This window comes from Grammomys surdaster, unplaced genomic scaffold (genome assembly GCF_004785775.1).
Source record: "Grammomys surdaster isolate TR1022 unplaced genomic scaffold, NIH_TR_1.0 267, whole genome shotgun sequence".
NCBI classification, from domain to species: domain Eukaryota; kingdom Metazoa; phylum Chordata; class Mammalia; order Rodentia; family Muridae; genus Grammomys; species Grammomys surdaster.
The window spans coordinates 1856055-1870604 of NW_021604708.1; the positions used below are offsets into that span (position 1 = coordinate 1856055).

Sequence of the window (14550 nt, forward strand, 5' to 3'; positions counted from 1 at the left end):
TGTGTGTGTGTGTGTGTGTGTATATATATACATATATATATATATATTAAAACTAACTATATATATATAAATAAAATTAGTTTTTATTAAATCTTTATTGGGGGGAGAATATATGTACATGTGGAAGTCAGGAAAGTAGGAAAGTTTGTTGGAATTGGTTCCCTCCTTCCGCCATGTAAATCCCGTGAATTGATCATAGGTCATCAGGTTTTCCAATAGGCACCCTGACCTTCTTGACTCTTCTTACTGGCCCTAGTTTAAAACTAAAATTAATGTTTATTTATTTTATGTGTATGGTCGTTTTGCCTGCATATACTTAAATGTGTACTGTGTGTGTGCCTGGTACCTGAGAAGTTCAGAAGACATCAGATCTCCTGGAGTTGAGTTGCAGATGATTATGAGCCATCATATGGGTGCCGGGAACCAAACTTGGATCCTCTGCAAGAACAGCAAGTGATCTGAACTGCTCAGCCATCTATCCCTTAAGCCTCCATTCTCAGTTAAAAATTTAAAATGCGCTGTTGTTTGTGTTGTTGATCCATTGTTAGAGTATTTTTATCAGTTAAGAATATCTAAGCTCCTAGCTGGAGAGGTGGTTCAATGGCTAATATAATGCTCTTTCACAGGCCCTGAGTTCCATTCCCAGAACCCATACCAGGTGGCCCACAACCACCTGTAACTCCAGCTCCAAGAAGCCAACACTCTGGCCTCAGTAGACACACATTAGGACACATGGCATAAGCACACAAAGACACATAAATATAAGTAATTTTTTAAAAAAAAATGTGTATAGCTAAGTATGGTACCTCACATGTAATCCCAGCACTCAGCAGTCTAAAGCAGGAGGATTGCCTCAAATTAGACGCCATTCTAGGCTACAGAGTGATACCCTCTCTCAAAAAGCAGTAGGGCCAGGGGTGTAAGTAATCTGAAAGAGCCTTTGCCTTTGTCATGAACGAGGACATTGATTCACCCTTCAGAACTACACATAAAAACTGAATAGTCTGTCCAGCCCTTCCTGTGTGACTCTCACAAGCAAGATTACGAACCACTTCTCTGACCTCTTTGTCTTACCAGTAACCAGCCTCCTATAAACCTCCTCAGTGCGCCATCCTCTTCAGCCATCCTCCATCCTCTGACCTAATTCAGCAGAGTCCTTAGCTAAGCGTAATGTCCATGTGTTTTACCTTAGCCTTAAGTCTCTAGAATGCATAACCTTGAAAGCCACCAAAGTTGTATATATAGAGTTGTATAATTTTACTAATTTGTTTGGTTTTGGGAATAGTTAATTTGCATTATTAGTGAAATGTTTCTTACCATGTACACTGATAGGCTGATTACTTATCTCCACACCTACAGTGAAATGATGCAGTTTATGCAGCTGATCTCTACCTTGTAACTATTCTTACAGTCTCTCTGAGTTAGAAACGGACATTAAAATTTTCAAAGAGTCGATTTTGGAGCTCTTAGATGAGGAGGAGATGCTGGAAGAACTCTGCCTAACCAAGTGGAGCGACCCAGATGTCTTGTAAGTGGAGCCTTGTGTTGCTTCTTCCTTCAGGTGAGCCTGTATTTTTCTAGATAGAGAATAGGTGCTTTTCATCTTATACACTGTGTTGCACATGTCCCACCTCAGTGAGGCTGCATTGAGTGCACATGGCATTCTAGCTGATGGGCTGAAGAGAACATAAATATATTGCAGTTATCCCCAGGGAATGGATCACTTAGCAACATATGCACAATGAAATAAGTTCCCTGAGAAGCAAAGGGCAACAGTCGCATGGTAAGGAGGGGATGAGCCATGCCGTGGGGATTGGGTTCCATAAGCCTCGTCTGTTACAAACACATAGCTTACACACTTTTTCTGATTTATAAACCTAGAAATCACTTGTTTTTTTTGTTTTTTTTTTTAGAAACGTCTAAAAGCAGGTCCAGACACAGAGTACAAAACTCACTGTCTGATCTATAATTCTAGACTGCATTTAAAAGTTACTGGAGCCTACTCCAGTAGTGGGCCCAAAGCCTTTAGAGAAGTGCAGTCTTAGACAGAGGCACAGTTGTAAGTGCTCGTGCTCTTCATTAGCTAAAAAGCGAGGAAAGGGGCTAGTGAGGTGGCTCAGCAGCCGGAAGTGCTTGTGAAACATGCCGACCTGAGCTGGATCCCTGGAGTCCCTGTAAAAGTGAAGGAGGGCACAACCACACGGCTGTCCTCTGACTCCCACATCACTCGCACACCATAAACAGTAACAAGTTCTTTGTTTTTAATTCCCCCAAGACAAAACATACAACCCTTTCTTCCCAACATTTAATTCACACAAACATGCGAGAGTAGAGGCACCAAGGCTCAATGCAATTCACTTTTACCAAACCTACCGTGCAGGAAAGGTGATACCTTATAGTGCATCACAGCCTCAGACCATAGTCAGAGCTTTAGTATCCACACAGGCTAGAATAGACAATGTTAATGTTCAGGGAAGCAGATATCAGCAGTTAGGTCCTCTGTTCACTCATCCAAGGAGGATGAAATCAGCTACTGCTGTACTTGATTGTATTCAAAGGGAGATTCTTTTTTTTAATGTGTATAGGTGTTTTGCCTTCATGTATGTCTATGTACCACTTGTGTGTTTCATGCCTACAGAGGCAAGAAGTGGGCATCAGATCTCTGAGAATTGTAGATTCTCAGATTACAAATGGTTATGAGCCACCATGTGGGTGCTAGAAATCAAACCCAGGTCATCTGGAAGAGCCTTAACCCTTGACCACTGAGACATCTTCCAGCCCCAGAAAACGCTCTTTTCAGCTTAGTCTGGGTTCTCTTGTGCCCCATCATGGTCTAGGGTTTGTGCTTTCTCATCAGAGTTCACATTTGTGTTTTTCAGTCACTGATGACATGTTTCCATGAGTCTTTTGGATTGAGGGCATGGGCACAGTGATTGGAACTCAGCTGAGTAGGGCTGAGTGCCACATGCTTAGGATCAGTTGACATAGCTTCTCACAAATGGGACGCAGTCACAACAGGTGAGACAAGGCTAGACAACAGACAAGAGAAGGCTAGCTCTGTACCTGGTGGCTGATGTTGGAGATTAGTATGTGTTGCACAGTGTTGGGTGTGTTGACTGTCGACTGTACTGAAGTGAGAAGAGCAGCACTGGGATTGACCACGCAGAGGAGATGGAGCTGCTGCTGGAGAACTACTACCACTTAGCTGACGACCTCTCCAATGAGGCGCGGGAGCTGCGGGGCCTGATCGACGACTCCCAGAGCATCATCTTCATCAACCTAGACAGGTGAGGGCACCTACAGAGGTGGTAAGGACGGCGGTCAGGAAGAAGTCACGCCATCACATCTGGGACTACTCCATAGTGGGTTTTATTAGTTACCTAAGGCCTGAGTAAAGCACTGAGGGACTGCATGGTTTATTTGGACTCACAGTGTGAGGGATGTCATGGAGCAGAAACTTGAAGTAGCTGGTCATATCCTAGTCAGGAACCAGTGAGGTGAGTGCTGTGCTCTGCTCACTTTCCTTTGTGTGCTGTTCAGGTCCTCAGCCAGGGAGTGGTGCCACCTATGGTAAGGGTGGGTAAAGGTGCCACCTCAGTTAAGAGGTTTGTTTCTATGGTGATTCTCAACTTTGTGAAGTTACAATATTAACCATCACAGGAGTTTCTTTTGAAGGTGAAGAGTGACCCCACAGGCCGTCCCTCGGTTTTCCTGGATGTGGGTGTGCGCTGGTCTGAGTGAGTTGTTTTCTCTCCAGCCATCGCAATGTGATGATGAGGTTAAATCTGCAGCTGACCATGGGAACCTTCTCCCTTTCACTCTTCGGACTAATGGGAGTTGCTTTTGGCATGAATTTGGAATCTTCTCTTGAAGAGGTAAGAATGCAACTCTAAATAACTCACAGAATTTTATCTTATAGTGTTTAAATGATCAGATTCGTTTGAAGTATATTCGTTCCCTTTCTCATTGCTGTGACAAAATACCTGGCAACGGCAACACAAGGAACAAAAGGTTCATTGTGGCTCACAGTTTAAAGGAGTCACAACCCACCATTACAAGGAAGGCAAAGTAGCAGAGCAGAAGGCATCTCTGGTCACTTGTCCGCAGACAAGAAGCAGGTGACTCCCCCTCTCTAGGAATACCCTCCCATAATTCAACTCTGGAGTGATTCCAAATTTAGTCAAGCTGACAATGAAGATGTCATGTGAACATAGGCTATAACTCACTTAGAAGTCAGGCAGTTACTGTTGGCCCCTGTGTGTTATTTCCTAGAACATGTACGTACACGGGAGAAGCTGACTACCACAGTCACACTGTGAGGCAGTGGGAATAAGGGATTCTATTTTAGTTGTGTATGTCTGGCTCTGTACCTGGGAGTTTACATATATAGGGCTTGTCTGATGTAGTTACCACAACTTTATAAAATAGACATAGTTTCCCTACTTTGCAGATGAGAAAATAGAGCCTCGGGAAACTTAAGTTGCAAATCTATAAAACAAGAGGATTTCAACCCAAAGATGCATTCCTTTCTGATCCAGGTGTGGTGGTGCACACCTGCAGAGCCAACTCTTTGGTAGGGTGTGGCAGTAGGATCTCCAAAGCCCAGGAATTCAGGGCCAGCCTGGGCTGCAAAGCCAAGCCTCGCCTTTACAGCATTTTCTGATAGTTGCATTATGCACAGTCCTAGGTGCAGAAGGACCAAGTTGTGGGGCGACTGAGGAGTAACTCTGTCCTGGCCATAGTCTTTGGGCTTTACTGCAGGCCTTGTCCCTAGCTGCTTTTTATGGAGAGCTCTTCCAATGGCAGGGAGTTGTCTGTGAGGAGCCTGACCTTTTGTGACTGGAATAAACTATTTCTTTCAGGACCATCGTGTGTTTTGGCTGATTACAGGAATTATGTTTATGGGAAGTGGCCTCATCTGGAGGAGGTTGCTTTCTTTCCTTGGAAGACAGCTGGAAGCTCCTGTGCCCCCTATGGTATGGCCTTGGGGCTCACAGCAGCACTGGGGGGTTCTCTGCAATCCTGAGCCTAGAGTCAGGCAGCCTGGGTTTCAGTGGTCACAGGCTTTGTAACTCTGTGCAAGTTCTCCTTACTTTCCTGTCTGTTAATCCAGTCCACACCATGTGTATGATGTAGGCAGTAAGTGAGGTGAGATGCTTAGCAGTGACCAGCACAGGGAACCAGTTAGAAATGATGTGGTTTCTGTAGGACACTGTCAGGAATCCTACACTGAGACGGATGCTTGGCACTCTGCTGGGCTTTCCCGTAGCTGCACTGAAATGCAGCTAGCTGTAGTGCTCTCATGAGCGTGGGGACTGCTCCTTCTTTCCTCCCTCGTCTGTGGAGTCAGCACTGCTGGAGGAAGTACACAGGCGCTGACCTGCATAGTCTTCCCTTACCATCTGGTTAGTGACTTCTAAGAAAAACACAAACTAAAATTTCTTTCCTGCTTTATTTAGATGGCCTCCTTACCTAAAAAGACCCTTCTGTCAGATAGAAGGATGGATGTGAAAAACAGCCTCAGGCGGGAAGGACTTGGAGCAAGCAGGACTGTCCTGGCAAGCCGCTAGCAGCAGCCTGGCAGACAAAGATTTTTATACTTCTGAAGCTATTATCACTTTTTTTGGGGGGGGGAGACAACTGGTGTTTAAATTATGTCTGACTAAAAATACTGTGGCATTCATAATACTAAACTTGATTACATCTTCAGAATTCTTTGAGAAAAAGAGGTTTCTTTGTAAAAGGCCAAAATCCTGTGTCCTACCAACTTTGAATACTGTTTTTATGGACTTTTTAAAGTATAGATTAATTTATTGTGAGATAGACTGATCTAGATCAGTACCATTATACATATCAAGAAGAGTGCAGCTTTGTGCTGATGGAGCCCAGGAACTCAGCAGAGCCCATACTTCCTGAGCTCGGTCATAGGCCTCGGTTCCTCACACACGGAATCATGCTCCTGTCAGTTTCTCACTCAGGGAAGAGAGCTGATGGATCTGTTAGCCTTGCAGCAAACTGTGGAATGTCACTACTTGATAGAACTTTACTTCCAGGTATTTGCTCTCTTTTATATATAAGATGAATGAAGAGGAGGTATAATTTAATGTCAACATACTTGGATTCAAATTAATCAAGATTGTTACTATTTTTTTGATTAGTTATAAATAGAACCATGGAAAGTGAAGTTTTAAAGAAAGTGTTTATTTATTCTCTTACAATTTTATAGCTGTTTTGATTATTGCCTGATTTAAGAGATTGTCATGCTGCCCTCTCCCCAAGAGAAAAATATACAGACAGCTAATGTGTTTGCCTACCTCTCAAAAGTTAACTGATGGTCTTGTCAAATAAGAGCATAGCTAATGTAGGAACTGTGGAAGCATTATCTTCCCAATCAGAAGCTCTCATTTAAAATAAATGGCAAAGCAGGACATGGTTGGTTCACCACCTATGTTTCCAGTCCTTGCAAGGCTGCAGTAGGAAGATTACAAAGAGTTTGAGGCCAGCCTGGGCTACAGAGTATGTTCTAGGCCAGTGAAGGTTATAGAGTGAGTTCCAGACCCATGTGGACTATGTAAGACTCTGTCTCAAAACACCAGGTGAAGTGGGGCTGGGAGTGCTGCTCACTGTAGAGTGCTCACTCACTCAGCCTAAACACAGTGTGGGATGGGAATGCTCGCTCGCCCAGTATGAGCAGAGCCCTGGGATCCGCCCTCTGATGCTGCACAGGGAAGAATCAGATCTGCTCATACCTGTCGCTCATACCTGAAAGTTTGAAAGCTGTCGTTCTAATAACCATTCAGCCAGCCCGTGTGTGTTCTCAGGAGGTTTCATACGGTTGTGTGCTAGAACATAACAATAACCAAAAAGTATGCCTCCCAAAGATTGCAGTAAGACCAGAGCAACTCTTAGCTTACAGGGTAGGAATAATGAAGAAGTGTTCCCACCCCAGACACTAGGCGTCTGATTAATCTAATAGTGTCCCACAAGGATTGTTGGGTACTTCAGTGATGGAAGTAAAAGATGCTACTCCAGTATAAAACAGAAGCTCCCCTCCTGTGTGGGGCTGTGAGAAGCTGATCTAGGGCAGCCAAGCTGGCCTGGTGTCCCAGCCATGAGGCCCCTTCAGGCCTCTGGTGAGATGCTAGAATGTGTGTATGGAAATTGTAGCAGCTGAACCCTTGACAGCCTCTAGGATTGTCTTTGATGATGCCCAGATTTCACACCCTCTTCAGCACACAGAGCACTCCACTGCTGTGGAATCTTACACTGTGAAGTCCTAGGTTTTGCTCAGCTGAGATCCATGAGGAACTGAAGTCCATTTGATCCCAGGTCAGACAGGATTGAATCTCATTTTTCCTTGTAGTGTTAGTTTATGAGCTTAAATAAAGTAAATGTCTTGATTAGTCATGTTCCTCTTAGCAGAGGGACAAAATGTAATTATTTTGCCTCAGATAAGAGGATGGAACTGGTAGTTTGTAAAATTTTTAAAGGTGGTTATGTCAAGTAGGGTTTTTGAGTAAAAATGCTTCTTAAAGGAAATGTAAAATATCAAATACTCAGTGTTATGATTGAGCAAGCAGTCACACATCGAGTGTGAGCAAAGAAGTGTAATACTTTCTGTCCTTACGTTCAGAGCCTCTGAGCCAGTGTGGGCAGAGCAGAGGTCATCCTATGAAGTGATTCCTGACAACAGACTGTGGAGTAGCTTAACAGCTCACACTAATAGGCTGCTTCATGGTGGGATCCAGGAGCTGCACTCAGCTCCATCTTTTGGAATGGCCACAGTGAAGCTGCATTTGAACTTTAGTGTGGTAACTTCGGTAATGGCCAAAGAGGTTATCTAATAGAAGGGTTGGAACGAGGTCTAGAGACCTGAGCTCTCTGCAGAGCTGTCATTCCAACTTCATAGTCTGGGACAATAAGGCATAAAGCAATTCCAATCTTGAAGCCTTGAAAATGTATAGAGAAAGTTAGAAAACCAATATGTAAATGTCTGTTGGTGTCTTGAGGTAAAGATCAGGAAGTGTATTAGAAGGTTGTTTTAGCTTAGCTCCATCTGAGTCACTTAAGCATTGTGGGGCTGAATCTTAGAACCAGTTAGTGCTTGGAGGAAGGAGATTTTAATTCACTTGTTGAGGATAATGTGCAGACTGCTAATATTTTGTCTGTATCAGGTTTTTCTATATTCTTTAGGTTGACCTTCAAAGGTGAGTGTAGCATTTACTTTGTCACAGAAGAGTCAATATATTAAGTATCCTGTCAACTTGAAGATATGTTTAGATTTCTGTAAGCTTCAAGCTTTCTTTACCTGATGCCTGTTACATGCTATGCTCAGACATTGAGCGAAAGACAAATCCTGTGGCCACGTTTAGACAGGCTCTCATCCATCCATTACAGAGCAAAATCACTGGCACTTGGTGGCTAGAGCATCAGCAGGGGTTGGGGGAGCCCCTCCTACTGTGCATGAGGCTCTGGGTTAACCTTGCCATTTATGTTTGCTGATTTGCTATCCCTGTACCAAAACAATGACCCTTCTGCTGGCTGTGTTCTTTAAATAGGTTGAACCACTAATTAAACCAAAATTCCTTTGTGCTCCCTGCTGTGCCTTAGGGGGCTGTAGAGTACACACAGCAACTAGTCTGGAGCATGAGCTATGCCTTCCTTCCAGGGTGTCTTTCCTGTCCCTCCTTCTCCTCCGTTGTGAGCCATCTCAGTGGAATTGATTCTCCTTGGTCCCTTCCTCATTCTCTCTGCAGAGGGATCTCTCTCTGAGTAGGAGCTGTCACTGTCATCATTTCCCTCACCACTTGGTATTATTCCTAGGATCAGAAGGAATGCTATCCCCTTGGGTGACACAGAACCAGCTAGTCACTGTTAGCAGGTATATGTGCTGGCAAATTTCTCCTGAAGCCACACTGTGGGGCTGGCACAGAGAAGCTACCCTAAAGAATAGCCCAAGAACAAGTGAAGCCAAAGCCCACTTCCACTAAGTCCCTTGCTGATCCCTTATGGTCACCCTGGGCTCAGGCCACACCACACCTTTCTGCTTGTTGATGCAGCTCACAGCCTAGCACAGAAAAGCCTCAGCACTCTGTAAGACTTAAAACCACGGTGGTGAGAAACAACCAGCTCCAGACTTCTGTGAGGTGGGAGACAACTCATCAAACCTTAGTGTCTGAAGTTGTCCTCCACAGTATAAAATGTGAGCAGAGATCCACAGTGAGGAGAGACCAGTGTAGCTCCTTCCCCATGCCCCTCTCTTCCTCCCTCTGTGTTCTCACCAGACATTGTCTGTCCATATGACAAAATTCCCATGATAAAGAGCTTAACAAGAGGAAATGTTTATTTTGGTTCACAGTTTTCAGCCATGTCAGCTCCAGGGTGCTTGGCCCTGTTGCTTTGGGCCTGGGAAAGAAGCAGTATGTCATGGCAGAGGAGAGCTGCTCATGGCATGGCAGCTGGCAGCAGAGAGGCAAGGAAGGACTTGGGGTTCTGGTAAGCCCCAATAGCATAACTTCCTTCAACAAAGTCCTACTCCAGAGTTCCTACCTTCTTTAAGCTGAAGACCAAGCCTTCAACATAGGAGATTTGGGGTACATTTAAGATCCAAATAGGACCAGCCACCACTAACAAGGATTTTTATAGGAACAATTATATGGAGTGTTAAGAGCTAACTATACCCTTTCTAGGCAAGAGAGACGGGTATTCCTACAGAAAAGGAGGTGGGTTGATAAAGTCCCAAGCACAGGCAACAAGCTCAGAGGATTCAAAAGAGCTTTAGAGGGGACTTGACCTCAGAGTCTGCTGCTCCCTATCATCTGGTGTCCACACATAGCTGCCCGCATTTCCAGGTAGCCTGGCTGTCCCAGGAACCCCGCCTCTATCAGTTTTCACCGTAGCTCTACTGGAGGACTGCTCTGTCCATCCTGGAGATGACATGGCTCAAGAGAGAGGGGCTGAAGAGGAGAGTGACGTCTTCAATCAGAGCTGAGGCTGTAGACATGAAGTGCCCCAGAGAGCCGGGCTCCCCAAGAACTCCTGCCTGCAGCCACAACCACTTGGTTCTGTGGAGGACAATATAGACAGCACTAGTGTCATTCTGGCCATGAGGCAGACATCATACTGTGCTTTGAAGTGCACAGGAAAGCAATACTGGCCATACCCCACAGACCCTTGTGTCTCTCTCTCTTTGTTCTGAGGACACTTTCTCAGATCTGTTAAGTTCCGAAAACCACTGTTGTGTAAGTTGACCCCCAGAACCTCACTGCAGTGCATGTGAGCACATCTGGAGTGACGAGGACTTGCACGGGCTACCTTCACACAGCATCCCTGCTGCCTAAGAGGTTTTCAAGCTCACTTTCAAAATTCTCTCCAAAATCTGCTGCAGGTTGTGAACCATTTTATTAATGGCAAATCTTTGCAACAGTTAAAATTTGATTTTTGGAAATTGCCAAAAGTTATTTTAGATCTTTGTTGGTAGGTGACGTGTAGCTGATCATGCTGGCTGATAGCACTTTAGACAGCAGGTGTAGCATTTTAACATTAACAGTCCCAAAATGATGATAATGGCAGCAATGGATTATGCCCTTACAGGATTCTAGGTGGGGCCCTTGCTGGCACCTCCTAATACCCCAGGGTCAGTCAACACAAGAGAGAATCTTTTCAATTGGCAAAATGATAATTTCTTCTCTTCCCCATTTATGTAATTACTAATTTACTAAATGTGCTTTTATTTGGCTAGATTCTAAGTCTCCTTTTCTATTTCCTGGTCAAACCATGTTCTTCCCCTAAAGTTAACCTTCCTGGCTGCTTGCCATCTCCCTGGTCTAACCATCTCAGGAGCCCTCTCAAGAACCGTAAGTTCTGTATAGACAGCCACTGTCTGTATCCCTAGGTCATTGTACATTGATGCTGCATTTTATCCTTTCATCTAAGCTGTAAGAGGGAGACTAGGCCCTGTCTGTTCTGTCTTCTCTGCTGTCCAGTGAAGTGGAGCTAATGTCCTGCTGAGGCTCACCAGCCAACATGGGCAGGCTTAAGAAGCACAGAAACAGTGGCAGTGTTCTTAGGCAAGTCTCCAGACTGCCAGTTCCACCAGATATGAGAGTCCTACCTCAGGTCTCAGAAAAGGCCACTGAGCTTTAATACCCTGTCTCAGGTGTGAGCTGGGAAAATGTTAATACTGACACACGTGAGTGACCTGCAATTAGGAAGGCTAACGTGTGAAACTGCACAGACCAGAGTTAACCGTAAAGTCCTTTCAGATGACCTTGATCACCACTACCCTTGGTCAGTGTTCATGACAATGTCTAACTTTTTTAAAATGCATAAAATTGTAAGTAAAAGCCAAGCATATCCTTTAGAGAATCCTTCCACAAGCTTAATGACTGCTGTTTCTAGTAGCCAACCCTGAATTCCATCAGGGCTGTCTGTCAGTGAGGACTGTTAGCCACCAGAGGGCAGCTTCACTGCAAGCCTGCCGAGCACCTCCTAAGCCTTTACCAGAATGCTGTCTTCACCAGCATAGGGCTTGCCACAGTTAGGACTCTTCCTGCTCACACTGTCCCTCAGCCATTCGTCCTATGCCAGTCTCATAGACCTGTGTGTCTTCATGAGCAATCATCATCCTGTCTTTGTTTAATAGCCTAGTACAGTCCTACAATACCAGTGCTGAGCTGAGCAAATGCCTTCGTGGTTTCCTTTGTTTTGACATGGGGTCTCACTGTAACTCAGGCTAACTTGGAACTCTTGAGTCCCAGGCTGGCCTCAGACTCCTACCTCAGATTTCCAAGTGCTGGGATTACAGGCATGAGTTACCAGCTCTTGAGTAGTATATATTAAGGTAAATTCCTTAAATCTATATGTATTAAAATGTAATATTAAATGTATGGATCCTTTAGGAATTCCATTGCTGTGTTTCTTGTCTACAAGGATATTTGCATAATTATGTAAAAAATATAGGTGCAAGAATGTTCACTACAGCACTATCGGCAATAGTGAAAAATGGAAATAACATAAATATGAGAGTATAGTTTAACTGAATTATGGAATGTCCAAAAAAATAGAGTATTGTATAACTATTGGGAAGTCCTTATTTGAGAGGAACTAAGGTGTATAAGAGTGCAGCCATGGCGGGTGTCTGTCTATACCAGCAGTCCTCAACCTGTGGGTTGTGACCTCTTTGGGGATCGAATGACCCTGTCACAGGGGTTGCCTAAGACCATCAGAATATACAGATGTTTACATTACAATTCGTATCAGTAGCAAAATTACAATTACAAAGTAGCAACAACCATAATTTTATGGTTGAGGGTCACTACAACATGAGGAACTGTATTAAAAGATTGCAGCATTTAGAAGATTGAGGACCACTGGTCTAGACTCATCTGACCAGCACCCAGGATGTCACCCATCAGGTTGCTGCCCAGCCTGACAGCCTACGTTCAGTCTCTGCGACCTGAATGGTGGGAAGAGAGAACCAAAGTTCTCCCCTGGTCCTCTGAGCATCACAAGTGTATTTGTAACACATACAAATAAACATTTTTTAAAAGTCGGCAGTCTGAACATTGTCATTGCAGTGATCTGCAAATATCATAAAGGGCCAGGTAATATCTGAGGCTATGTGAGAACTCAGTCTCAGAAGCTGCAGTGCTGTGAGTACAGCCACAGATCAGGAATGAGAGCATGCTCTCAGCACCACAGCAAATACCCTTAAGTCATGGACTCCGACATTCAAGATTCATAAAGACTTCCTGTCAGGAAATAGTCTTTCAACTATTTAAAATAGGATGGTTGTTTTTAAAAGGTCAAGTATAGTTGACCTACAAGGCTATCCCCTGTTAAGCTCTGCTGTAGAGCAGCAGTGGGGGCAGGGAAGGGAAGTCTCACACTTAAAAAGTAGCAGGGTTAAGTTCATGTGTTCCTTTCTTTTCTAAACTAAGAAGGGATTTATCAGATCTGATGTCACAGCACAGGTCCTGTACTCACCCTTTCCTTAGACCGCACAGACACGAGCGAGCTCCCAAACCTTGAACTTGCCTATAAAACACACGCACACCAGGATTTGTTAAGCAGTTCCTGTAAGTACAAGGGGCTGGGGCGAGGGTGTCAGACCTTCAGGTACTTACCTCTGGAGAAATTAGTACATACTGTGCCTGGAAGAAAAAGCAGCAGGGAGACATTAGCACAGGTACATAATTACTACTCATGCAGAGCTTTGAGCCGGTCTGACAGCTTCATGCTCATATTTCAATGTTTCCAGTTCTTCCAAGTATGCCCTTTAACCTAGAAATTCCATTTATAGAAGCCTAGATCCTAAAACCTAATGTGTTGTAAGAAGTCATTTACATGGGAATGTTTGCCCCATGGTTCATAATAGAATTAGCCACAATGATTAGTGATCACTTCAGGAAAGTCAGTTAAATGGGTTTAGTCCAAGACAAAAGAGTTGGCAGATAATAGAACCCCTCTCCATCCCTTCTTAGCAGGATCTCATGTAATCCAGGCTGGCCACAAAGTCACTATATAGCCAAGGCTGTCCTTGAATTCCTAGTCCTCCTGCTTCTGCCTTTGGGGTACGAGGGTTATCGCCATTACCACTGTATCTACATCCCTCTAGAACAAGGTGTACCTTTCCATAAAATCTAGGCTCTAGGCTGCTGTCTTTTGTGTTTTGCTCTTTACTTGTTTTACTTGGGTTGTGCGTGCAGATGTGCCAAGGCATGCATGTGGAAGTCAGAGGACAACTTGAGAGTAGGTTCTCTCCTACCATGTGGGTCCTAGGCCCTCAGGCTTGGCAGCAGGCTCCTTTAGACACTGAGCCACCTCACTGACCCAACAATGTTCTCAATGAGGTGAATGCTCCTTTTCAGAATGCCTGGGTCCAGAAGTTTGGATTTGGAATCTTTCTGGTTGTGAAGTATCTACAGATACATAGTGAGATGTCCAGAGGATGGGCCTGAGACTAAACAGGAGATATATCTTCAGGCCCACAGCCTGACAGTTCTATACAGTATGCTAATGACTTCTGTACATGAGACCAGTCCCCTACTGTAGAATCTCCACTTGATCATGTCAGATCTTGAGAAGTCTTTGCTTTTCAGAATTTCAGATTTTAGACTCGGGATGCTCAGCTTGCATACTGTTTGATTAGAACCCAGCACTTCGGGGGTAGAAGTGGGAAGTTTGAGACCAGCCTAGACTATACTTTAAACAAGTTAATTTTGTGAACAAAACACCCATGTTGTGATCCTATTGGTTAGCAAGTGTTAGAAACAGGCCTTAGTACAGGTCCTTGGCTGCCATCAGCAGTGTGTCTTAAACAGAAGCCCTCTGTCCTCCAGGCTCTTTGTCTGTCCTTGGCATCAAAGTAGCTTCATAGCTTTGATGTGGCTTCAGCTCCACACAGTGCTTCGTTGTGTGCACACTAAGTAGGACATGGCACTGCTAGCCTGGGATCCCTGCACCGGTGAGGCAGACACAGGGAGTCTACCACAGGTTCCAGGCCAAACCGGACTACATAGCAAGACCCTGCTTCCTCCCCGCAAGCTC

At 44.5% G+C, this 14550-nt stretch overlaps 2 protein-coding genes across 2 annotated transcripts in view; one reads left to right on the plus strand and one right to left on the minus strand.

Moving 5' to 3' along the window:
* The window catches only part of Mrs2 (magnesium transporter MRS2), a 25760-nt gene extending 13207 nt beyond the window's left edge, over positions 1-12553 (plus strand). The window contains exons 7-11 of the mRNA XM_028776335.1: positions 1405-1528; positions 3135-3287; positions 3758-3875; positions 4863-4976; positions 5460-12553. Coding sequence (XP_028632168.1) covers positions 1405-1528; positions 3135-3287; positions 3758-3875; positions 4863-4976; positions 5460-5570 — 620 coding nt within the window. The 3' untranslated portion in view covers positions 5571-12553. The remainder of the gene's footprint in view (positions 1-1404; positions 1529-3134; positions 3288-3757; positions 3876-4862; positions 4977-5459) is intronic.
* Gpld1 (glycosylphosphatidylinositol specific phospholipase D1) overlaps positions 9320-14550 on the minus strand; it is a 48443-nt gene continuing 43212 nt past the window's right edge. Inside the window, exons 24-26 of the mRNA XM_028776328.1 lie at positions 13128-13154; positions 12988-13038; positions 9320-10064 (exon numbers count right to left, since the gene is read on the minus strand). Of these exons, the coding sequence (XP_028632161.1) occupies positions 9978-10064; positions 12988-13038; positions 13128-13154 (165 nt within the window). The 3' untranslated portion in view covers positions 9320-9977. The remainder of the gene's footprint in view (positions 10065-12987; positions 13039-13127; positions 13155-14550) is intronic.